The sequence below is a fragment of the Dendrobium catenatum genome, unplaced genomic scaffold (assembly GCF_001605985.2).
Source record: "Dendrobium catenatum unplaced genomic scaffold, ASM160598v2 fragScaff_scaffold_621, whole genome shotgun sequence".
NCBI lineage: Eukaryota > Viridiplantae > Streptophyta > Magnoliopsida > Asparagales > Orchidaceae > Dendrobium > Dendrobium catenatum.
Window position 1 is genome coordinate 24141143 of NW_021319083.1, and position 26486 is coordinate 24167628.

The 26486-nt window shown below is 33.7% G+C and overlaps 1 protein-coding gene across 2 annotated transcripts; it reads right to left on the bottom strand.

Moving 5' to 3' along the window:
• Positions 1-1084: 1084 nt before the first annotated feature.
• Positions 1085-25218, bottom strand: LOC110098077 (vesicle transport protein GOT1-like). 2 transcript variants are annotated; one of them, XM_020824786.2, is made up of 7 exons: positions 25059-25218; positions 20124-20198; positions 2350-2441; positions 2169-2249; positions 1991-2088; positions 1652-1733; positions 1085-1385 (listed from the first exon to the last, which is right to left on the bottom strand). In XM_020824786.2, the coding sequence occupies exons 2-7, from the start codon at positions 20152-20154 to the stop codon at positions 1347-1349; spliced, it is 423 nt and encodes a 140-aa protein (XP_020680445.1). In that variant the 5' UTR covers positions 20155-20198; positions 25059-25218; the 3' UTR covers positions 1085-1346. The 2 variants fall into 2 exon arrangements, with proteins under 2 accessions (XP_020680445.1, XP_028551104.1); XM_028695271.1 differs by lacking the exon at positions 25059-25218 and adding an exon at positions 24827-24870 and having other exon boundaries at positions 1326-1385.
• Between the last annotated feature and the right edge of the window lie 1268 nt (positions 25219-26486).

The window sequence follows — 26486 nt, forward strand, 5'->3', positions numbered from 1 at the left end:
GGAACAATTTTCTTATCAATTTCTAAAACAATTTATAGTAAAAAAAATTAATTTAAAATATATATATATTCTAAAAATACTATTTTAAGAAACAATGAAAAAACTATCCCCAATGAAGCCTAAAAAAGGTCACCCCAACCACTTCTGATTCTACGAACTGATCAACACAATGGCATCAACATCAAGTAAATGAATTCAACTAATATTTTAAAGCCCCATTTATTACGTATTGGACGAAGAGTAGTTACTATAACAATAAATCATGCACTACCAGTTGTTGCAGTTTCGGTCATATAGTTGTTGAACTAAAACGACGCCATCACAAAATAAGTGAAAAAAAATGTTCATGTACTCCTAGGAATACGCAAAGCTTGACGGAGACGCGGAAGTAGGTCATATAGCCTAATTAAGCCTCTTATTTTTCATTTCATATATTATTTAATATAATTTTGTGACGCAGGTACTCGTGTTATTTCTCAGAATTCCCTACAAATGATTGAGACACAAAATTCCTGTTGCAAAAACTTCAGAATAGCTGCTCCTTGGCTTTCAACTATTAGCAACACAGTCTTTGCAGCGAGAAATTATTATGTGTGGATGCCAAACTTACATAGGCCAAACAAAATACATCATATCACTCAATAAACAGATATGTATTGGTCTAGTACACTACTCTGTATTGATGACGTACCAATACACAACTCATTATTAATGATGTGACTCATTCTGATTGGCCTCTCGATGTCGTTCATCGACTACATGTAATAATTCCTCCTTTGTACGGCCATGTTTCAACAAATTCAATATCCTTCTCAAATAAAATCAGAATGCTCCATGTTAAATCATAGTAAGGAAGAACTATCTATAAATCTATATTTATAACCTTCAAATAAAAACGAATTATTCCAAAAGTATTTCTCTAAGGTTTCATTTGGGATGGCTTTTTTACTGCTTCTTAAAGCAGTTTTTTAATACAAAAATTAGAATTTTTGTACTATAAAGCTACTTTAAGAAACACTAAAAAAAACCGTCCCAAACGAAGCCTAAATAGCTTCATGGCAGCACCCCATAGTGACATCACACGCAAAGACAATGTAGATTCCTCTGATATAGCGAGGAATCAACATTCATTTGAATATCGACAAGAGATATATTACAAAGAATTCCTCTGTTTTGGGTGTCAAAAAAAAGAAAAAAAAAGCAACAGAATGCATCCAGAAGCTACACAATAGATGAACAAAAGACATGAATTCTTATGAAATCATCAATTCAGCGAAATTTTTGTTGCTTTCTTACAGAATTTCTAACACGAGGTTCCACATCAAACTTGTATCAGCTCCTACTACTCAAACAGGTACTCGCTTACCTCTGTAACGGTCAAAGAGCTGCAGAAAGCGGAAAATATGTTTAAAAAAAAAAAAAAAAACCAGTATGGCTTATGGTTATAATGTGAGAAATATTGTTTCCAGTGTGTGCGCTAGCATGAATGTCCGGTTTTTAACAAGAGTGATGGTAATGGTGGTCATCGAAGCGGGATGCAAACAAAGGCTTTGTTTGGGACGGCTTTCTTTCTGTTTTTTGAAGCAGCTTTTTAAAAGCTACTTCAAGAAGCAGAAAGACAGCCGTCCCAAACGAAGCCTAAATTTCTTACCGATGTTATAAACGGCTGCTGGAATATCCAGCCAATAATTGGAAGCCTCTGCAAGAAAACGGCTATGGTTGGCCAAAATCCACTGCAAAAAATAAACAATAATAGTGCAAAAGGCTTTAAAGAGAGAAGGGAAGAAGAGAAAGCAAATTAAATATGTGAGAGAGATAAACATAGTTCATGTATTTAGCCTCCCAAGTATTTAGCCACCCAAAATAGTAAACTATAATATACAAAGCATAGCTCACGTCATCCTCAAATATTTTAATGAGTTGATACAGCAGTAAGACACTTTTGTAACTAAATTAAATTAAGGCATCTGGGTAATGCAACTTTACCAACCTAAAGAGAACCATAAAGCCATATGTCTCGAAAATCATGCCAAAGATAGGCCATCCTATTAGGACAAGGAAAAATCCAGCACCAAAAGAAGCCGTACCCTGCAAAAAGAAAGTCAATTTTGTGGAAACAAAAAAGAGAATACACGAGAGAATATGAAAAATCTTCATGATGCTTGAACCTTGTAGTTCTTTCGTTTAGTGAAGAATTGCATGGTTGATTTCAATCCAATTGTTAGCATCACTCCTGATAAGAACAAGATCTGCCAGTGAAAAGGTAGACAAAATGGTTGAGAACACCTAATTTATTTTGATAAATAATCGAGGAAAATGAAAGGCATGAAAGTCAAGCAGACCACTCACATTCCCCATGGCTAAGAGCCCCTTATCAAAGAAGAAAATGATTCCAAGAAATGAGAAAAAGATTCCAAACCCAGTCAGTCCTATGCCGATCTCTGTTTCAAGGTAGAAAACATGTATGTAAGCAGATAAAATCATCCACACCAATTGAGATGAAACGTTATTATCTCACCAAATTTATTCCAAATGCAGTCAGTGCTACCACTTTCACTTTTTTTTTTATTATTCCTTGTATATATTATGGGTTTCAATATGTTATCTCACCTAATTCTTCTCTACCCTGCGCTGCTGCCAATGGATGAATTATCTTCCATCTATTTTCATCTCAATAGCCTAATGTCAAGTTTTAACAATAGAAACTTTTTGAAGATGATCAATTGATATAAAGTATACTATTAATGGACTTAAACTTCCAATAATTTTTTCTACCTAGTTGGCATTTGTAATAGTTGCAACTTTCACTCCTTGTTGACACCCCTCAATTCACCAAGGATATGTGACATTCTGATGTTACCATTTATAGATACCAAGTTTTAGCTCTATTGAAAATAGAGAAGGATACGTCCAATGTTACCTAAGAACGTGAACCATATCTGGAATTCCAACAATCAATTTGAAATCAAGTTATTTCTATGTTCCACTAAACAAAAGAGTTCGAAGTTACAAGAACTCTTTCAATTTCAAATCTGGCAACGTATGCTGATTGATATGAAGCCTAATGACCAACTGAAAGAGTTCATGAATGCTATTTTGCCTCCTAAATTTCCTACCTAAAATGCCGGCCTCGGACAGAAATTCATACTCCTTTTAAGCTGTTCTCGCAGAAGAAACAATTTAACAAAAAATGACTTTCTACTGATTAAATTATTAATTAAAATTTCATTATTTCAAACTTAACATATATCGTTTAAAAAATCTTTCCGGTGCTTCAAGTAGGTCATGAATTATTCTGCTTAGAAATGAAAAGAAAGTCACTCACTCTTCGTATATCATACAACATCCCTGCAGATAGATCACAATGAATAATAAATTGCTTGCACCATTAGCTGAATAGTTTAGTTACCAACTCCAGATTTTTATTAAAATGCATATACACACAATAGAGCTGTGCAAACCGTGATATAGCTAAAGCAGAACCTTACCAACCTAATCTATTGACTTGTAACATTCTAGTAGGAATTCTCGAAGTCATGGGTATGACTAGACTAGGAATCCCAAACTGTCCTCAAGATGGTGGTTTTAGGCTTAACTAAGGTCACATCTTAAATTCAACATCATCTATTTGGAGTTGCATTTCCGAATCCTCATTTTTCATTCATTTGTACTAGGTTTTGCATAACGTTTTAAACTTACTCTTTTAAAAATCCGTCTCAACAATTTCTGTCAATGTTACCATAATTTTATATTTTTCTTACTAATCCATCAATACTAATTTTATCTAACACCTAACTTGGATACATCTTTTAGCATTTTTTATACATGTCCAAACAACATGACTATTCAACTTAGTTTCAATAGATGCTAATCATATTCATTTCTTGATTATATATATATATATATATATATTATTTTTGGCCATTCATATTAACATTCTTATTTTTGCTACACTAAATTCAAATATTAGGGGCTTTTTTTTGCTGCCAATACTTTGTTCATATAATATAACGAGCCTAACTATAATTTCATAAAATTTACTTAAAAGTCTATATGATATCTTCCTATCACATAACATTGTTGAGTTAATTGTTCTTTAACCACCACAACCTAACCATTATTTATTCTTATAAAATAGATCCAAGATGCATAAGCTTATCACATATAGGAATTGCATTATCATTTAATAAAATCGGGTAATATTTGATAATATCACACTAATTAAAATTGCATATTACATATTCAATCTTTGTTCACCTTCAAAAAATTTATGGATTACTATAATTTTACACTTATTTCAGTATATCTCTCATTCTGAAAAGAATATACTAACGATCTTCAATATGAATTTCAATAGCACGAACCTGTAACAAAAACAAAAAGATATAGACTAGTTGATAACCCCTAATTTAATTCTATTATAACTACAAATTTTTATCAGTCCACAACCATTTCTAATATTAGTGAACGCGCAATCATAGGTATCTTTAATAACTTCAATACATTTTTGTCATACATAATCATTTCTTAATGCACACCAAAGCAACTCTAATGAAGTATGACTATTGACTTTTCCAGATCAATAAAACCAGTAAAGATTATTTCTCTACTCTTTATAATTTCCTAGTAACTTCTTAGAAGTAATTGGGCCAACGCTAGATCTTCCTAGCATAATCCTGCTCAGACATAAAACAAACGTAATTTTTTGAAGTCTACCCTATTACTCTCACATAAATCCCCTAAATTTGATTTCTCAATAATTACCACTATCATAAATATTATTATAAAAATGCCCCTTTATTAATCTATTGGCATCCTCTTAGTCTTGAAAATTACATCGAAAATATTTGACAACTAATGATTGCAATATCCCTCACAACTATGGCTTTGAAAACCAGACAGGACTTGTCGGTTCGACCGATTCAACTGTGATCAATAGTACGGTCGATTTAGTTTGTATTAAAAAATGGCATAGCATCGAAACAACACGAACAGGTCAGAGCAGCCAATTTGGCAGACAAACTATTGAATAAATCCCAATTCCATAGAAATGGCCGGTCTAATGCTAATCGATTTAAATAATTTAAAAAATTAATTTAATAACTTAGTATAAAATATTATTAAATTTAATAAACTAATTTTAATTTAAAACATTTTGATTTTATAATGAACATTTAATTTTCATAATAATCATTTTCAACCAACCACCAATAAAACTTACTGGCATAATCCGCCACCCCATGTGAGCTCTTATCACATGCACACAAAAAGAGTAATATAAATAAGATAAATGCAAAGCTCACAAGTGATGTGAGAATAAATAACATAATTTAAGTTTTTAAATTTAAATACATACATTATATATTTTTAAAAAGATTTTGTAATTAACTTTTAACAATATAAATAATATTTATTTTTTGATTAATCATATTTAATTGTTTATCTGTTTAATTTTTTCATGCACTTTTAAAAATTAATTTTTATCTATTTGTTAATTATAAATAATCTACCATGAATGATTTATATATTCAAGCTTATAATGTAAATTTAATATATAATTTATAATTGTAAATGTTATTTAAATATAAAGTATAAATTAAAAATAATTTATATTAAATTAGCAATAACATTAAAATTGCTAGGTTCCAAGCCTTTGGATGACAAAAGTAGAGGATTGCATTGGATAGTCGATATCTAACATAAAACTTATCAAATAATCATAACATGAATTATTTAATACATTATGTTAATGTTAAAATATTCACTGGAAGTGACATTATATGATCTGAATACAGCAATAAGTGTGCAAGGGCCGCTTTAACAATGTCTAGGTGCAGTGTTAAATGAAAAAAGGTTCCCACTTTATAGATGGATATGGATAAAGAAGCTAGTCCATAAAAATAAAATTAAGATAGAAACATAGAAAATAGATTCTCTTGCATGCAAATTAATAAAATTAATAGATATTATGATTCATATGAAAATAAATATTCAATGTACTTAAAAAACTAAATGAGTTAGATCGAAGACTAAAGAGATTGATAGTCTTGGATTTAAACTATGATTTTCTGGTATGAGTCGTACTAGAAATGGTGTACTTGTAAATATAGAAAGAATTTGAAAGATAATGTTGAATAGAATTATAGCTTTTAAGATTATTATTGATGCTAAGATTATTAATATAATAAGTGCTTATGCTTGTTAAGTGAATTTTGAAATATGTTCAAAATTAAAATTTTAAAATGACTTTGAAGAACTAATATAAATGATGCATCTTGAAAAAAAAGTATTAGATAAGATTTAAATGAATGTGTTGGTAGTGTGGTAAATATTTTAAAAGCATTAATAGTGGCTATAACTTACCTGTTAACGGCGAATGGCGCACCATGGCGTAAAGGTCCATTTGGAGCCATGGCGCATAGTGCACGGCGCGGCGCGCGCTATTTTGAACATGGCGCAAGTTATATAAAAAATATAAAATAATAAGTATGAATATGAAATATTATTAAAAATGAAAGACAAGCTATCATAATAATAAAAGACAACCATAACATATATAAGTTCGACTAAGTAACATCCAAATATCTCATAATTCAAATATTACAATCTTTTTTTTAAAAGATCAAATATGAATTTAATTTACTCTTCTTGGGAATCATCATCATCAGCAAATGTTAAAAAAGCTTCATTATCTTCTTCAACATTGTCTCCTACTTCATAATCCTCTTCATCACCCTCCTCATCATCATTCTCAATAGCAACATCATGCCTAATTGAAGATTCTTTCTTTTTCCCTTTCGATCTTTCCCGAATATTATAGCTTTTATCATAAACACCAGTAGCTTTAGCAACACTTGTCCAAGTTAAATCTTCCTCTCCAGCAATAAAGTCATTTTCTTCATCAGACTCATCATCTAATTTTCCTGTTAGCCATTCATTTGCATCATCTATCTCAGTCAAAGAAATATGATCAATGACATCACGATGATTGAATCTCCGAATCAGTGCTCTATTATATTTCACATAAACTAAATCATTTAAGCAACCATAATCCAATTTGCTTCTTCGTTTGCTATGAAGCTGCAATTAAAATATTATCACAATACTATATTATGAATATATATAAAAAATCAACACATACATTGTAAAATACTTACATGTTCAAAAATACTCTAATTGCGTTCGCATTCAGATGAACTACATGTTAAACTTAGGACTTTGATAGCAAAGCTTTGTAAATTGGGAGCTCTTTGTTCATATGCCAACCACCAATCAGCTAGAAGAAATGAATTTTTTTTTTCAATATTATATAACAAATCAGTCTTAATTTTTTTGTAAATAATGATACCTGGAGATCGGGTAGTTCTTTGTCTTACAGCTTGAGGAATACCAAAAAGTCCTTCACCCCTAATGTATAAACTTAATTCATGACTGATTTTATCTTCTTCAACTACATCTTGAGATCATCTTCCAATACATTGATAAAAACCATCAGCTATTTCTTTATCCTTGGCAATATCAGGGTTATTGAAGAAATATTCAGGATTTAATAAATGTCCCGCTGCATGTAGAGGCCGATGTAATTGCACTTCCCATCTTCTATCAATCATTTTAAAAATTTGATCATACTTATCACTGTTATTGAAGCTTGCAGCAATTGCCTCTTTTGCTCTATCCATTGCTTCATATATGTAAGCCATTGGGGGCTTCTTCTCTCCATCAACCAATCTAAGAACCTTTAATAAAGGACCAGCTATTTTTAAGGCATACACTATAGTGTTTCAAAATGATTGCTGTAAGATTATATGTTGAGATTGTTTTGCTTTAGCCTCTTTCGCATAAGGACCCAAGATAAATTCCTCACAAGTAAACATTTTCTTCAAGTTCAGTTGTTGTTGATGAAAACATTGTAAAGTTAAGAAAGCTGTTGCAAAGCGAGTCTTTGTGGGTTTGACAAGTGCTCTTTGATTTGTGCACCTTCTCATTAACTCAAGTAAGCGAGGCCTAGAATATATAAAACTGTATACTGCCACTGCTTTCTCAAAGTATCGTCTTAGCTTTTGAATTTTGAAAATGTCCTCCATTAATAAATCCAAACAGTGAGCAGCACAATTAGTCTAATAAATGTGAGGATATTTGTCCATTAATAATTTTCCTGTTATGTCATTATAATTTAAGTTAAGATGTACAAAAATTCTTCATGAAATAACATAACTTTAGAATCAAAGTTTTGACAAACCTACAAGAACATTTTCGGATGCATTATCAGTGACTACTTGGATCACATTATGTGATCCAATAACCTCGATATACTTGCAAAAAAGTTTAAACATTTTCACAGCATTCTTGGAGAAAGAACTAGCATCAATTGACTCTATAAATGAGCTACCTCTTGGACAATTAACAAGAAAATTGATTAAGCTTTTCCCATTCCTTGATGTCCATCCATCTGCCATTAGAGAACAACCATATCGTACACAATCTTCTTGATGGCGTCGCAATAGCTCATGTGTATGTCCAACCTCTTTCTTCAAACAAGTAACTCGTACCTCATGATAATATGCATGTACTTAGCAATACCGAGCATGTACCGAGCGTGTACCTAGTTGTACTGAGCTATACCGAGTGGTACAAAGCATGTAACTAGTGGTACCGAGCGGTACCGAGCATTTACATAGCGGTACCGAGCGGTATCATGCATGTACTTAGCAATACTGAGTGTGTACCGAGCGTGTACCTAGTTGTACCGAGCTGGTACCTAGTTGTACCGAGCTATACCGAGCAGTACAGAGCAAGTAACTAGCAGTACCGAGCGGTATCCAGCAAATACATAGCGGTACCGAGCATTTACTTAACGGTACCGAGCATGTACCTAACGGTACCGAGCATACCTGTTAAGTTGTAAATTCTTGTAAGAAATAGCCGTGCAAAACAACAGAGCTGTGCGAAACAGGCGGAGGTTGCAAATTAGAGTCAGTTGGTAAGATTTTTTATTGGAACAGACGAAGGAGGGGGCGGATTTGGCAGAAGCACTGCTCTGCGGGACGATTCGGCGGAAACAACGACTTCAACTTCGGGACAGATTTGGTTGGATTCGGTGTAAGTAGCGAATGCAGCAAATAGAAAACAAAAAACCTTCGACTTCGGGATAGATTCAGCGACCTCGACTTAGGGACTGCGGAATGTGTTCGGCGGATGCAGCAAACAGAAAATCTTTCATGAAATTAGGGCAATGAATAGTCGTTTATCTTAAAATATAGATATATTTTTAAATATAAAAAATATTCATAAGTATAGGGAAATTTAAAAACAATTTGGCGCGCTATTTTGCGCCGTGCGCAATGCGCCATGGCTCACATGTGGCGCAAATAACGCGCGCTATTTTAAACACATGCGCCTCGCCATGAACATGACGTCGTAGGTGCGCCGCGCCGCGCCGTGAGCCATGGCGCGCGTTATTTTGCGCCATTGACAGCTATGGGCTATAGCTTTGTAGCGATTAATAAAGTTGATAGGAAAATATTAAATTTTGTTCTAAGTTATGATTTTGTAATTAATAATACATTATTTAAGAAAAGAGAAATCTTATCACTTATAAAAATTGATATAGTAAAACTTAGATTGATTATTTTTTTATAAAAAAATAAGATCGTTTAAATTGCAAATTGATCACTTAGTACCAAAAAACAAAATACTCCAAGTAATTCCACACAGAAATAGATTTTTATTAATAAAGAGAGAAAATACAAACCAAGCAAGATACAATGGTCCTCTTTCGAGAAGAGGACCATCTCTTCCAAACCCTAGATGCTGTTAGGATCCCTCACAAAAAGAACTAAACACTTAAAATAAAAATCTGCATAAGAATAAAAAACCCTACAATAGACTTAAATAAGCTTCCTCCTTCCCTCCTAAATCAGCCTTTTTCCTAAAGTGTTTCACTCAATTTGAAATTCTATTAGGAAAGGATTTCCTAATTGATTTTCTCCTAATATAATGCATTAATTCCTAATTGATTTCCTCCTGATATAATGCATTAATTCCCTACTAGGCCCCACCCCCTCAACCGCCTCCCTTTCCTTATCCGCCGACCCCACCTGGGCTAAAATTTACTGCTATACCAGTCAGTCCAATGGCTCTTGGGCCTGCTCCAAGACATGTTATACCAATACTCTTCCCAAGCCAACCACTTGGCCAACAACTTGCGTGTGTATGATATAAAGCATCGCAGATAGGTCTCCACACTATGATTGACCACATTTATCTGCCCTTCAGTCTAAGGATGGTAAGTAGTGCTTCTTTTCAGGACCATCCTCTACATTTTGAACAATTCCTTCCAGAACTGGCTTAGCAAGATCTTGTCCCTATCTAATATAATCATTTCTGATATTCCATGAAGTCTCACCACTTCCCTCATAAAAAACGTTGCTATAGATACTACTGTATAGGGGTAGCGAAGGGGGATGAAATGAGCATATTTATTTAACTGGTCCATTACCACCAATACTGTCGTGTAACCTTCTGACTTAGGCAGCCCTTCGATGAAATCTATGGTCACCTTCTCTCATACCTTTTCTAGCATAACTAGCAGCTGGAAGAGCCCTCTTGGAAACATAGCTAAATACTTGTGCCTCTAGCATATATCATAGCTAGCTACCATTTTCTCAACATCCTTCTGCATCCCGTCCCAATACAGCTCTGTAGATAACCGGCGATGGGTCTTTTGAGACCCCGAATGCCCCCTAATAGCTATCCCATGAAACTCCTACAATAAGCTGGGGAAGTAATAGGTCTTTGGAAGCACAAACAACCCCTCATGAAGCAACTTTTGTCGTACCAATAAATATTCTGAATGGTTGTCATTGTTTCCAACCAACTCCTCCCAAATTTTCTTCAAACTTGCATCATATTCGCTCTCTCCTCAGTGCTTCACAATCAACCATCCAGGGTGCAGACAATGCCATCATCTGGGGTTCTCCCATGCACCTGGATAACCCATATGTTGCTTTGTTCTCCACTCTGGATCGGCATTAGATTCCAAAATCATAACTCAATAACTTGGAAAGCCACCTTTGATGCTCCTCAATGACCATTCTCTGTTCCAATAAATACTTCAAACTTCTTTGATCAGTTCTAACGATTACATTATTTAAAATTGCGTAATATGATGATCGCCTTGAGGCCCGTCTCAGCACAATTTTAGTGAAAAATGCTTCAAGGCTTACACCTCGGACTTTTTTTATGAGACTTATGCCTCATCTTAGCTGAGGCCCACCTTGAGGCGTGCCTCACCTCGCTAGCATGAGATGTACGCCTCACTCTATGTATTTTTTTTATTTAAAACTTACCTAAATCCTATACAAAAGCATCAAAAAAATCATGTCTTCTTACACCCCCAAGCCGTAGCAACTTTCTCACCCTTAAGCTCTCTTCCTTCACCATGGCCACCACTATTGTAGCTGCCACAGGGGATCACTTGAAAGCCGCACGCCACCACCATCTCCACTAAAAATTTTGAAGTACTACTCTTATCTTTATATTTATGACAAACATTTATCAAAGATGAAGACGATTGAAATAAATGAAGAAACACATTGAGAAGTATTCACCCTACACGATAAGACAGGGGAGAGGACAATTTGTTATAACAATGACTTAAATAAAAATCCACTTAGTAATGATAGTACATATGATTTATGAGTTGTTGTCAATTATTTCAGCTTTCTTTAGGAATTAAATATAGATGAGTACATAACTGAGAAAGAAAAAATTTATAGCTGAACTTGAAATTATATGATAATTTTAAGCAATTCATAAAATTTGTGTAGTTTAGCTCTTGTAATATTTGGATTTCAATTTTATTTTACATAATTTATCACTTATCACTTTACATCTTATGCAATTATTTCATGTATATAAGTTTATTACTTCATAGTTTAATAGAAGTTAATATGTTATCTTTTAATATATCATTTGGGTATTATATAAATAATCACTTTTAATTTTTATTTTTACTCTACATATTTTTTTAATTTTGAGGCTTACACCTTACTTACGCCTTGCCTCACAAACAAAAAAAGCATCAATATCTAATTGAGCAGTTTTAAACCTTGGGCGATGAAATGTCTTCCGAGGGGATACGGTCGCCTTTTTTAAATAGCCATCATAATTTCCACCAGCACCTTCTCATAAACCGTCTGGAGCCTAGCTCGAGCCATTAACACCTGGTTGAAATAGACCACGGGTCTTTGGTTCTGCATAAGTATTGTTCCTAGCCCAAAGCCCGAAGCATCTGTCTCCACAATAAAAGGATGACTAAAATATGGAAGGGCTAAGACTGGCACACTGGTCATAGCCTTCTTCAACTCCTCAAAACCATGGGTGGCTGATTTTCCCCACTAGAAGTTGTCCTTCTTAAGTTGTTCTATCAATGGCCCTGTTATTAATCCGTATCCCTTCACAAACTTTTGATAATAGCCAATCAGTCCAAAGAATCCTCTCAATTCCTTTAGATTCTTGGGTATGGGCCATTTAAGAATGGCCTCAATCTTACTCTGATCAGCAGTGACTCCCTCCTAAAATATCACATACTCTAAGTACTCCACTATGTGTTGGGTGAAAGAACACTTTTTCTTATTGGAAAAAAAAAGAGTGCTCACTTAAGCTCGACAACACAACTCTCAGGTGCTCCAAGTGCTCCCCTTCGGGCCTGCTTTAAACTAATATGTCATCAAAGAAAACCAACATAAACCTTCACAAGTAGGGCTGGAATACCTTGTTCATCAGGGACTGGAAGGTTGCCGATACGTTAGTGAGACCAAACAACATCACCAAAAACTCATAATGCCCCTCGTGCGTTCAAAAAGCAATATTGTGGGTCTCCAGGTCGCATCCTGATCAGTGATATCCAGATTTCAAGTCAATCTTAGAAAATATCATAGATCCATTCAATTCATCTAACAGCTCATCGATGATAGGTATGGGAACCTGTATGGTATCGTCTCCTTATTCAAGGCATGATAATCTATGAAGAACCTCCAGCTTTCATCCTTCTTCTTCACCAACAAAATAGGACTCACATTGGGCATGATGATTTCAGCTTCAAACATCTCCCGAATCAACTTCTCAATCTCATCTTTTTTAATCTGAGGTATTGGTAGGATTGTACGCTGATGGGGGTACTCCCCCCTTCAAAACAAAAGAGGGTTCGTGCTCCCCTGGGGGTGGAAATCCCTGGTGAAGCTGGAATGCCTCCCTGGACTGCTGAAGTAACGGCTGGACAATGTCTGGAATATCCTCTTCACCCTCTGTCTCTCCTCCCTCCAAACTCTGGAGCTCCACCAAGAATCCCCCTACTTCCGCTTGAAGGGCACACACCATAGTTTTTAATGAAACTATTGCCTTAAATAAGCTGGGGTCTCCCTTAATTACCACTCTTCTTCCCTCCCACTGAATCTCCATGGTCAAAGTCTTTCAGTTCACCTTGGTCTCCCATAAGGTCCATAGTCATTTCATGCATAAAATCAAGTCAGTACTTCCTAACTCTAATGGAAGGAAATCCTCTCTGATGTGAATCCCTTGCAGCTCTACCATCAAACCCTGAATATCCCTCTACTCTTCTCTACGTTTCTTGTACCCATCATCACTTCAAACCCTCCATTGACTACCAATTTCAGCCCTAATTTGTCTACCACTGGGTTGGATATCAAGTTGTGGTGCCCAACTGTCCACAAGGATCGCCAATGCCTCTCCTCATATATGCCCCCTTACCTTCATAAGATGATTCAGAGTGAATCCTACTATAGAATTCAATGAAACTTCAACCACCTCCAAATGCACGAGCTCCTCTTCCTCTTCCTCTTCTTCCTCCTTCAATTCCTCTTCCTCACCCAACTCTTCCCCATCACACACAATAAGAACTTGCAATGTGCAATTTTTACACCTATTTCCTGGTGTAAATTTCTCGTCGCATCTGAAATATAACCCTTTAGCTCTCGTCTTGTAATTCAATATCAATCAACCTCTTGAAATCTCCTCTCAAGAGAGCTCCTGCACTACCCTCTTTTGGAGTCTCTCTTTTAATTAGTATGGTATGCACCCTAGGTGCCAGGAAAGTGATCTCCATGCAGTAAGAACCTCCTCCACTGCCCCGTTTATTACTCTTTTGTAGTGAATTCTTGTTCTCAATCATCTATGCTAACTCCATCGTCTCTCCCAAGTCACGGGATCTTGCCATTCACACTGCTGCCCTCAATTCTGATTTAAGGCCTTTCATGAAGTTGCATTCCAACACTGCCTTTGATAACCTCCCTACTCGTCCTTACAGAAGCTCAAATCTTTTCTGATACTCCATCACAATGCCATCCTGTGTTAAGGAAAAAAATTGCTCATAGTAATTCCCATCCTGCTGTGCTTGAAAGTGCTCCAACAAGCATTCCTTGAACTCATCCCACGAACGGATTGGGTACCTCACATCTCGACATTGGTACCATATGTCAGTGCCTTGCCTTTCAGAAATAGAGAGGCGACCATCAGCCTCTCATCTTCTGTCAACTTGTTTACTGTAAAATATTTATCCACCCATGTGCATCCTCCCCTTCAAATATAGGCATTTTCAACTTTTAATCTTATGATCCCCTCCGCCCCAATGTCCCCTTTCGCGGCCCATACCTCCCATGGTGCGAGCATTGTGGTCCCTCCACGGTTCCCTCTCTTCCCTCTTCGTTCACCCCTCATTCCTCCAAATTCAGCCCACTTGTTCTCTTCTTCTCATTCTCTCCTTCCTACATACTCCCTATCCACCCCCTTCTCGGAATAGGCTCCAAGCGGGGTGTTACCTCCTCTTTTAAAATTTCCACCTCCCCGTCTTTCCTCAGCATGTCATCTTCCTTACTTCTTCTTACTCCCGTCGAAGCGGTTTTAGTATGAAGCTCCAGCATTCGCTTCATCATTTTCTCCATATTCCCAAAACCTTTTCCTTCTATTGTTGAAATACGTGAACCCATATCTGCTCGAAGTTGTCGTACTTCCCCCTCCGGCATTTCTTCCAACACCTCAACTCTTTTTCCGTCCATTGGTACTCGAATCAATGTCCTCTCAACAAAAAATAATAACTTTGACGCGGTTCTAGTCTTCAAACAATAAAATTCAGCGGGCAATAAGGAAGATCGCAGTAGAAATCAGCAACAAAACCCAGATTTTGGTTCAAAAAATATGCTCTGATACCAATTTGAAACGTGTTGGTACCAAAAACAGCAAAATACTCCAAAGGATTCCACACAAAAATAGATTTTTATTGATAAAAAAATAAATACAAACCAAGCAAGATACAATAGTCCTCTTTCGAAAGGAGGACCGTCTCTCCCAAACACTAGACGCCACTAGGATCCCTCACACAAAGAACTACAGCACTCAAAACAAATTCTGCATAAGAATAAAATAAACACTACTATAGACTTAAATAAGCTTCTCCTTTCCTCCTAAACCAACCTCCTTCCTAAAGTGTTTCCCTCCTCAATTTGAAATTCAATTAGAAAAGAATTTCCTAATTGATTTCTCCTAATATAATGTATTAATTCCTACTTGATTTCCTCCTTATATAATTCATTAATTTCTTGCTGGGCCCCAACCCCCCAACCGCCACCCTCTCCTTGTCCGTCGACACCACCTGCGCTAGAATTTGCGGTTGGACCGGCAGTAGGCCTGCTCCAAGCGGACCCCTACCTTCCGCCGTATCACAAAGATAATAAAATTATTCTAGGTAAAAATTTATGTATCTGATATCGCTTATTAATTTTAAACTTTAAGATGAAATGACGGAATATGAAAAATAAACATGTTGTCCAAGAATTAGATGGGAACATTTAAAGAACATTAACAAAAAATATTTGAAGATTCAAGATATTAAGATTTTGACTATGCATAAGAAAGCTAATATTATGCAGAAAAAAAAAGTAACTAGTTGTATTAAGAATATTACAAATGATGTATTTAGAGTATCAAAAAGAAAAGGCCATAATAATAAAAATAGTTAATGGTAAGATCAAAATGTGCAAAAAGAGATATAAAATAAAAAGCTCTGTTATAAAATTGGTTTGAATGTCAATGTGTAAAAAAATTGGGAAATATATAAAGGGTCTCATAAGTAATCTAAGAAAGCAATAGTTATGCAAAAAATTAAGCTTTTAATGATTTATATAATAGATTAAGGGTGAAAGATGTATGTATTAATTTGACAAACATAGAGATACGAAAAATAAGGATTTAAAAAAAATAAAAAAAAAGGATTTAGTTCAACAGAAGTGCATTAAAGATGAAGATCATAAAGTATTTTTATTAGAAGAGGATATTAAACAAAAATGAATGAGATATTTTAATAAGTTTTTCAATGAAGATTATGAGAGTACGATTAACTTTAATGACTTTATCACCTTAAATAAAAATAGAGATTTTTATTTTTTATTATCGTATTAATAAAACAAAATTTAGAGAGGCTTTAAATAAAATGAAATGTGGCAAAACTATTGACCTGATTATATTTCAATAGAGGTGTAGAAATGTTTAGGACATCAAGGAATTTATTGGCTTACAAAAATTTTCAATATTATTTTGAAGACTAAAATGATGTCAAATGAGCAAAGGAGTGTGTTGATTTCTATTTTAAAAAATAAAGGTGATGCACAAGAGTATGAATTATAAAAAATTAAGTTAATGTGTCATACTTAAAACTATAGGAGAGAGATTGTACATAGATTACGACATGATACTAATGTTTCTAAAAATCAATTTGGATTCTTGTTGGGTAGGTCTACTATGGAAGTTATATATTTATTAAGAGGTTAGATAGAGAAGTATAGAGATAATAAAGATGATCTACACATGATATTTATATATTTAGAGAAAACATATGATAAAGTTTTAAAAGAAGTGCTCTAAAGAGTTCTAGAAAAAAAAATGAGTTAGTAATGCTTATATTTAAGTCATTAAGGATATGTATGCAGAAGTTATGACTTGGGTTCAAACACAAGGTGATTTGACAAAGTATTAATTTATTTAGGTTGGATTACATCAAGGAGCAACTTTAAGACTATATCTTTTTTGCTTTAGTCATGGATGTTCTTACTAGACATTTATAAGAGAATGCATCCTAATGTATGCTTTTTGCTGATGATATTCTCCTTATTGATAACTAAAGAGGGAATTGAAGGAAAACTTAAATTATACAGGTCAACCTTACAGTTTAAAAATTTTTGTTTGAGTAGACCTAAAATTGAATATGCGGAGTGTAATTTTTATAGTAATAGATATAGTGTGAAGAGTATGACTTTGGGCGATCAAGTCGTTAATAAGAGTACATATTTCAGATATCTTTGATCTATTGTTCAAAGTTATAGTGAAATAAATGAAAATATTATCGTTATAATTCAAATTGGATAATTGAAGTGGAGGAATGCATTGGGCTTGTTGTGTGATAGAAAACTACCTCTCAAACTTAAGCAAAAATTATATAAGATGGTGGTAAAACCTGCAATGTTTTATGATGTAGAATATTAGCCATTAAAAGAGAAGCAAAAAATTAAATTCAGTGTTGAGGAGATAGGATGCTCAGGTGGATGAGTGGCTTCACTCTTAGAGACAATGCAAAACGAGTATATAAGTGAAAAGGTTAGCGTAGCTCCAATGGCTGAGAATCACCTTAGATGGTTTGTACACATAAAACATTGGCCTTCCAATGACCCGGTTAAGAGAGTAGATGTAATATCCCGATCTTACCTAAAATCACGAGAAAACATAGAGAATGGAGTCAGAGGAGCTTGCTCCATCATTTGAGTGTGCGTCGGTTCTTGTTCGTATATAGAAGATGAAGCAAATGCAATGCTCCTATTGCTTGGCGTTGTGGAAGCCAAAGATGGAGAATTCTAAAAAGCTGAAGTGCTGGCCGAAGGTGAAGAAGACGGAGGACGAGAGGATCTTTTCATCACTTGGTCTATTTGGTTGAAGACTAATAGGTATTCGTTCCGTTGTTTGGAGTAATGGAGACGAAAAGCTTCATCTCCTAATAAATTTGGAGTGAGAACGAGAGCGAGAATGAATAGCACGATCTTGAGTGACAAGCATGGGTAAGTAGCACAAGCAAGGCTTGGAAAAGGTAAGATTTATTTATAATTTAAGAGGTAAGGATTTAATTTGTAATTAGTAAATAAAGAAAAACTATTTGAGAAACTAATAAATTATAGTATGATTAAAATGGCTAAAGAAAAATTTATATAAAAAGAGAAAGATAGGAGTAATTTAGGAAAAGCATATTAATTTTATTTTTGGAAAACCATAAGAATTATAATTGAGATTAGAATATTATTAACATTAACTTTTAACTAAAACAAGACTAATATACTTCAAAATTTATATGAAAAGAATATTATTTAATTTAAAAGAAAATGACAAAAATTATTACTATTTTAAACGGTGCCTCCTGTGACAGTTGTATTAGTTACAGAAAAGATTATGATATGATTATTGTATACATGCATATAATATGATTTATGATCTTTTTCAATTTAAAGATCATTAAAAAAAAATTATTTTATACTTTATTATAATTTAGAAATATGATATACCCATTGAGTTGTATCACTTTATATTTGCAAAACATTTATAGATATTCTTCAAATAATTTAAATAAGTGAAAGATGAGAGAATGTGCATCGTAGGCGTGATGCACAGAGAAAAAAAAAATATTTATAGCATTTTATTTAAATGCATTTGAGATTGTAAAGGCTCTTTCAGTATATTAGAAATATTTTTAGCAAATGAAATTTTTAAACCCATTAGATCGTTTGTTCCAGCCTCATTAATTTGAGCCTCTAGGTTAAGATCATGAAAGTAAATGTATTGGATTTGGCCTATATTAAGAAAAGAAGAGATAGATCTAAAAAGATTTGGCTAAAAAATATCATAATTAAATTGTTTGTATTTAATTGACTCTTAACATGACACAATGAAGAAAAAGGATTCATATAGCTGATCCCAAATAGTGAGATAAAGGCTTGATGTTGTTGTTATATATTTATTTTTTAATCACAAATTCATATTATTGCAGAATTATTACATTCTTATTATATCATTTATTTTTTATTTAAATGATTTTAATATTTATTAAGTCATCTAGTTCAATCCCAATTGAATCCTGGTCGAACCATTGAATCTTGAACATCTCATTTTTCCAATTCATTGTTTGGTCCGATTTTCACAACATTGCTCATAACTCTTCAATATAAATAAATATCTTTCAAGACCTAAAGCTTTATTATTATTTATCTCCCCCCCCCCCCCCCCCCCCCTCCCCCCCCCTTTTCCTTTTTTAATTTATTATGATATATCTCACTACTTTTGTTCATTATGCATTCATCTTCAACTAAGAACATATTATCCTCACTTATAATATTTTTAAATTGATCAAAGCCTCTAGATCTCTTCTCTCTTGCCTTAACTATCTTACATATCACAATTTTTTCCTTAGTACAAATCCTATTATATAAATCATAAGAATCAAGCCATGTTGACCGCATCTTTTGAGAAAGCTGTTTATTCCTTGCCTCATGACCAATTGATCATATCTTAAAAGTCATACTATATGTACTTGAAATTGGATGCATCCATATGAGATGATTTTAGATCAGCCGGTTTAAATTTAATGAAGATAGTAGCACAACTGGCAGGGTTGTTTCCATAAATGGTAATTTTTTCAAAATTTTACAAAGCATGCACATTAGCCAGCAAAAGCTCGCAGCAAAAATCAGTGTAGTTTCTGGAATGCCCAAAACTCCACAAAATACTACTAGGATGACTAAAATCGACTGGGCAGTCCAAATTAAACAAGACCAGCAAAACTTCAATTATTTTAGAGACTCCAATCATAACTGATTCAAAACAACAATTTCAAATTGGTTTTCAATATTTTTAAAGCATGATATTGAACTTTGCTAGAAGGATCATCTTCACAATATTTCATCCTAACATAATAAATGTAAAAATACCAGGAGGATATGTCTGTTTTTAACAATTACAGCATCTGCAAACATGTACCAAAAAAGTAAACGACATGAAAGGCAGTGTTTTCTTACTTTTTGTGTCATTCATCTCAAAAGAAACCATTTTCACACGCTGAAATCCAATCCAAATTGCAGAAGGGCAATGAACTGTCAAAGCAGTACATGAGTTCTAATTAATCACCAAATAACATTCCTAAAGCATGCAGAAAATGTAAAATCCATTTCAAACCAAAAGTATCTGTAACATCAATTCCAAAAATATGAACAGAAATAAAAGTAATTAGTCAGTGCATGCCTTACAATAAGATGAAAATGTTAGAACATGAATCACTTCAGTCATAACCTATTAAGCACAAAAACCAACACTGGCATTTAGGCATGATAAGAAAGAATGCAAGCTGACGTAAAAAAAATCTTAGAAAATAAATGAAACAAAACACCATGTATATGATTATATTTACATATATGCATAAAGACATATCGGTGTTTGATAATCAAAAGAGAGTCATGCACATCAAAACATTAAAACTAGTTATGACCGTATTGTATTGCAGAAACTTTAAATTGCGCAAACTGATTCCAATATCAAGAGAAAGTGATGGAGTGGAATAATGAAAGTTGGAATCTTTACATAGAATTAATTTGTTATAAACTCAGTTGCATAGGTTGTTCCTAATTTGTATCCTATACAAATTTGTGTGTGTGTGTCCTATTCCTAGGCATGTGAAAAGGTATCCAACAAGTGCAAGAAACATCTTAAGAAAAAAATTGAAACACATCGCACCATATGTCCAAAAGGTTTCCTAGAGGGTTTGAGTGTCCAGATGTATGACACTCGTCTAAAATGACACAATTCCTCTTTAGAATTGCCTCTATTTAGTAGATCATGAATTGAATTTGGGGTAGTATGGGTAAGCTTAAGTTCAAAAGCAAGTCAAAATGAACAATGCCACTGGCTCAAACATGGATCATTCAATATCTACGCTTTAACTTCATGAAAGAGCTGATACAACTAGTGGAGGACATTAGCAGCAGCAAGGAGAACAAAGTTCAATAATGTTACAAAACATGAGGTGAGGAACATGCAACAACAGCAACATCATGCCTTTATCCCACTATGTGGTGAGAAATATGACATAAAAAATAAAAAGAACCAGCTATATACAAGGAAGAATATGTCATTGAAAAGGGCTATCCATACAAAAGTGGGGCATACCAAAGATATGAAACTCTAGCCAAAGTGGGGACTAAAAAGAGGTCATGAATGTAGTGTAATCCCTACTCATAAATATGTAGTATGTGTATCCACGCTTCAACTTTATGTAAGAGCTGATACAACTAGTGAAGGACATTAGCAAGAACATGGAGAGCAAAGTTCAATAATGTTACAAAACACGAGGTGAGGAACATGCAATAATAATAACATCAAGCCTTTATCTCACTACGTGGTGAGAAACATGAAAATAAAAATTTAGAAGACGCAACTATATACAAGGAAAAACAGGTCATTGAAAAGGGCTATCCATACAAAGGTGGGGAATACCAAAGGCATGGCCAACCTAACCCCTACTCAAAAAAGAGTAGTATGTGTACCACTTCAAAGTTATTAATTGGCACATATAAACAAAAAAACAACACTAATTAACATGATATAATTGCTTGTTTCTATTTCGTAGACCTTGAATTGAATTTGTGGCAGTGTGGTTAAGGAAGAACAAGTCATTGAGAAAGGCTATCCATACAAAGGTGGGACATACCAAAGACATGAAACTCTAGCCAAAGTGGTGACTAAAAAGGGGTCATGAATGCAGCCTAACCCCAACTCATAAAAGAGTAGTATGAGTACAACTTCAAAGTTATTAATTGGCACATATAAACAAAAAAACAACATTAATTAACATCCCCCCCCCCCCCACCAAGTATAGCAATTTGCTTCAATTGATATCAAAGAGGGACTTTTGAAAAGGCTTAAAACTTAGGAGTAGATCCTAAATGGCACACTGGTAATAGCAGCACTTCGAAAGAGCACTATATTACTTGATCACATTTGTTCATCAATATATCATTTAATTTTTAGATTTGATTAATCTATTTATTTTGCATGTATAATTTGGTACAAGTAGGAAATGCATAAGCCATATCCTAAACAATTCCTTTGATGAATAGAACCCAGAAGAGAAAAAAACTAGCATAACTAAACTCAATTTGTTTGTAAATCTTGTATGCATGTTAGAGATATTTTCATTAACTTGTATACAAACTAAATCATACTCATATGTAAGATGTTTCATTTGTGATTGTTTAGCTTCATTTATCCTCACATAAGAAATAGATAGTTTACCCTAAATTATCTCACCAGTTTTATAAATAGATAGATATACATATATAATCCTTAGAATTCCAAGCATAAAAGAAACAGTTTAAATATTTTTATGTTTACTTGTGCTAGTTCTCTCTTTTCTAGGCTCCATTCATCAAAAGAAATATCTATTTTTTTTACTCAATTTTATAGGAAGGTGTATATCCTACTTGTACCATATTGCATATGCGAAAGCCAATAGATTAAATAATTTAGTCATACTAAATTTTTAAAAAATCAAATAATATATGTCAAGCAAAGATTGAAAGATAATAGAATATTCTTATGAAGTGCTCCTATCAATTTGTCAATTAGGATATACTTTTGAGTGTTAAACCTTTTCAAAAGTAACTTCTCAAATACATATTGAAGTAAATAACAACACCCAATAGGGCAATTGAATTGGAGATACTCTCTAACTTAAATTTTAGTATTTTATATCATTCAAAATCTGAGAAAATTTCAAAGATAAATAGCTAGCAACAATACGATTACGATTACCACCAACTAAGAATAGATTTAGAGATTAATATAACATATAAAATAATCACCCATCGCAAGTTCATCCATTAAGCATGAGTAACAAAAATTAAGAGAAATAACAGTGCAAGACATCAAGAGAAAAGGGAGTGCTAACTGTATTTAATATGGTTCAACACTAATGCCTAGATCCCTCCGACTCAAGGATGACTACTCTCTCCTTTGATCACCATAAGCCAGAAAAGCCCTTCTTTACGGGTACTGGAGATAATCTACTTCATCTTTTACTCCAAATAAGAAAACATATTATACAATATGATATACATAGTACAATGCAAATAGTTTATATTATGAATTAGTCTTACTAAGAAAAAATTATATAATTGTTTCAATTTAAATTGAGACTTGATCCTACAACATGATATAAACTCTACAGTACGATTAGATAAAAAAATAATAATTTTAAGAACCTCCTAATTAATGCAAATTGATCTTATCTAAATTGTTTGAATGTTAGGGCACAACGTTTTGTATAATTGATATCATATTGTACGATTCTTATGATCAATTTGTATTATAAGAGATTAAAAAATGATTTTTATGATTTCACTCATGTGTATTCTATTTTTTCACAAGTCTTTTTACTTGAAATATATTTAAAAAATGACCTGAAATAGAGAAACAAATTACAATACTCAAACATGGCTATTGTAGCTCTCCTCTGGATTATCTCTAACTTGTCCTGAAACTCTGAGATGGTGAATTTTGATCCTAAAATTTTTTGCTTGAGTTATGATCAATGCCTAAGTCTTTATGTTCTAGATTTGCACATCACAGATGAATTTAGATTCTTTTGTGTATAAAGATGGATCAGTCCAAAAAAAATAATATTAGACAAATTACAATTGTGATCATCAAAAGTTTATAATACAACTATATGCTGATGGGGTTAACATAAACCTAATTCTTTAGAATTACTAGTGTAGCAGTCCATTACTTCAACACTTAATTCCATGCAACATCGGCATCACCAACCTAATTGTAATTTTATAAATTCATGATCGTCTTATCACATAATACTACCAAGATACTTTACCAGTTGAACAACCCATGCTTACCTACAAAAGGTACATCCTCATTTATATGTAGATTCTTTTGCATAATAGAGACAAGATATTTAAATCTATCTCATTTAAGTATTTTAACGCTATTATTTAATAAATTTTACTATTATACCCACAAAAATTGCATATCATCTACTTAATCTTTTTCCACTAATTATAAGTCTTTATATTCCAAATATTTTTTTCTAAAATGTTGACTTCTTTCAACAAATGTCTCAATAATTAGAACTATATTCCCTATCAAAAAAATACCAAGACAACTCAATTGGCATAGAGACTCAAACTAACTATAATAACTTCTTTAATGCCTAACACACAAAACCATGCAAATTAATTATTCTAAATACAATTTAATAAAATTGAACTTTTAAGTTCCTACTATATGCTTTTATTTCACAAACCCATGTGGTACACTCCACTTTAACCAATAAACTTTAACACAGGAAATATTGAATTTAAGATGCACCTGTAATACAAAAGATATTACGCATATTGAGAACTTGAGCTACACCTACTGTAACACAAAAGACTGATAACGAAAGGGTCATTTGGTTCAATCTTATTAAAATATCAGCATTATTACGTGTCTATATTATATGTTAAATGATATGTGTTTCATTCAGAGCTATTATATTAAAAAAATGGCAACAAGAAAGTTCATGAGGAATCATTTCCTTTTTGAGTAATAAATCATCATAAACCAGGCTAGCCTATAGAAGAATATAACTATTTTCCTCTCCTGAAGCGACCTCCGACAATACAAATCTGTCCATCGGTATAAAATGTGGAGCACAGTCATTCAAATAACTTACCGATGAGTTGTGTCAAAGCAATACCAAATCCCTAAGGGGCTTTTGGATGCAGGATTTGAGCAGGATTTAGGCTAAATTCTGCCAAATAGGAAAATGATAACATTAATCCTAAAGAAACTTAAATCCCGTTCCTTTTCCGTTTTCCCTTAATCCCGGATTTAGAAAATCAGATAGTTCAGCGGATTCAAGGGATTTAGGAGAAGATGTGCGCCAAAGCCAAAAAGATCGTTACCTTCACTACAAGCTCCCGTCGAGACTTCCGATCCGACGTCGTCAAAGGAGGCGAAGAAGCTTCGGGACTCCCTTTCAAAACGCAACTTCACGCACAGCAAAGCAGACGAAGACGAAGCAGCTGCGAAGAAGCGACGACGAAACCAAATTTTTAGAAGGTGTTTTTACATACATACCACTTTATACCTTATATTTTGCATATTTAACATCTAAAACTTAAGTATTACACAACAACAACTCAAACACAAACTTAATCTCATATCTGTCACTCCGTCAAAAACATGGCTCACTGTGTCTCTGTCGTTATTTCTGCTTGAGATTCGGCGGGAGATGTATTTCGGGTAGCCCTAAAAATTCTTCACCACTTGTATTCCAGCGTGAGTTTTTTCCGCCGAAGCTTTCTCTCCGGCAGCAGAGGAAGATCTCCTCACCGCTCTTCTTACGAAATCGTCTGGATCCGATCGCCAAATCATTCTTAAGCTGCAAATCGGTGAGTTCGGGGAGCAGAGATGGGTTATTCGGTTTGTCGGAGCAAGGGGGGGGGGGGGGGTGACGGTTCTGAATATTGTGGATGCGGCTGCTCGTGAATGTTTGGAGATTACATTCCTTGTTCTGATGTTTTCTCTTATTTATTGAGTTGATCTTGAAACTTAGATTATCTTGATGTGTAATTAGGACTGCTTCACTCCAATATGTCCCCATTAGGTTAGGTTCAATTTTTCTGTAATTTCGTATCTCTACTTCTTTTGATAAAAATCAGGTTTTACTCCTTTGGGTAGATCTTCGATTTTGCTTTCCTTTTTCTACCGTAATAGCGGCTTTAAACTTCTTTGATTAATAGAGTTCCATGAGTTTTATCTATTCCTGTATATCCTTTACTGCCACAGAAATGGTATTTTCCACAATTCCGGTCCAATTGCTAGCGGCAATTTTTTTTTTGTTACAGAATGTTTTATCTGTTTTATCTACCCTAAAATTGTGGAAAATACCATTTCTGAATGTCATGAGTTTTATCTATTTTGCCACAGAAATGATATTTTCCACAATCATTTTTTTTTTGTTACAGAATGTCATGAGTTTTATCTACCATAAAAATTATATCTGTTTTGTTACAGAAAATGTTGGTTTATTCCAAAACGTTTCAAATGAGTTCTACGAATTCGTCCGCTACGAGAGATAGACGCCAATGATCTGAAGTTTATTGTCACTATCACCTGAATTGTGTATTGTACACTTGCCACCGTGGACCTAATAATGGAAGAAAATTTTATAGGTGTGTGAATAACCGAACTGATGACGACTACATATACTTCAGATGGATAGATGAAGTTGAAGATGCATCTTTTGTTATAGACGATGAGCGTAAAGTGTTTGAGGCAAAGGTTATTAATATGCTTGAATGGATGATGTTCTTGATGAAAGTCTTCAT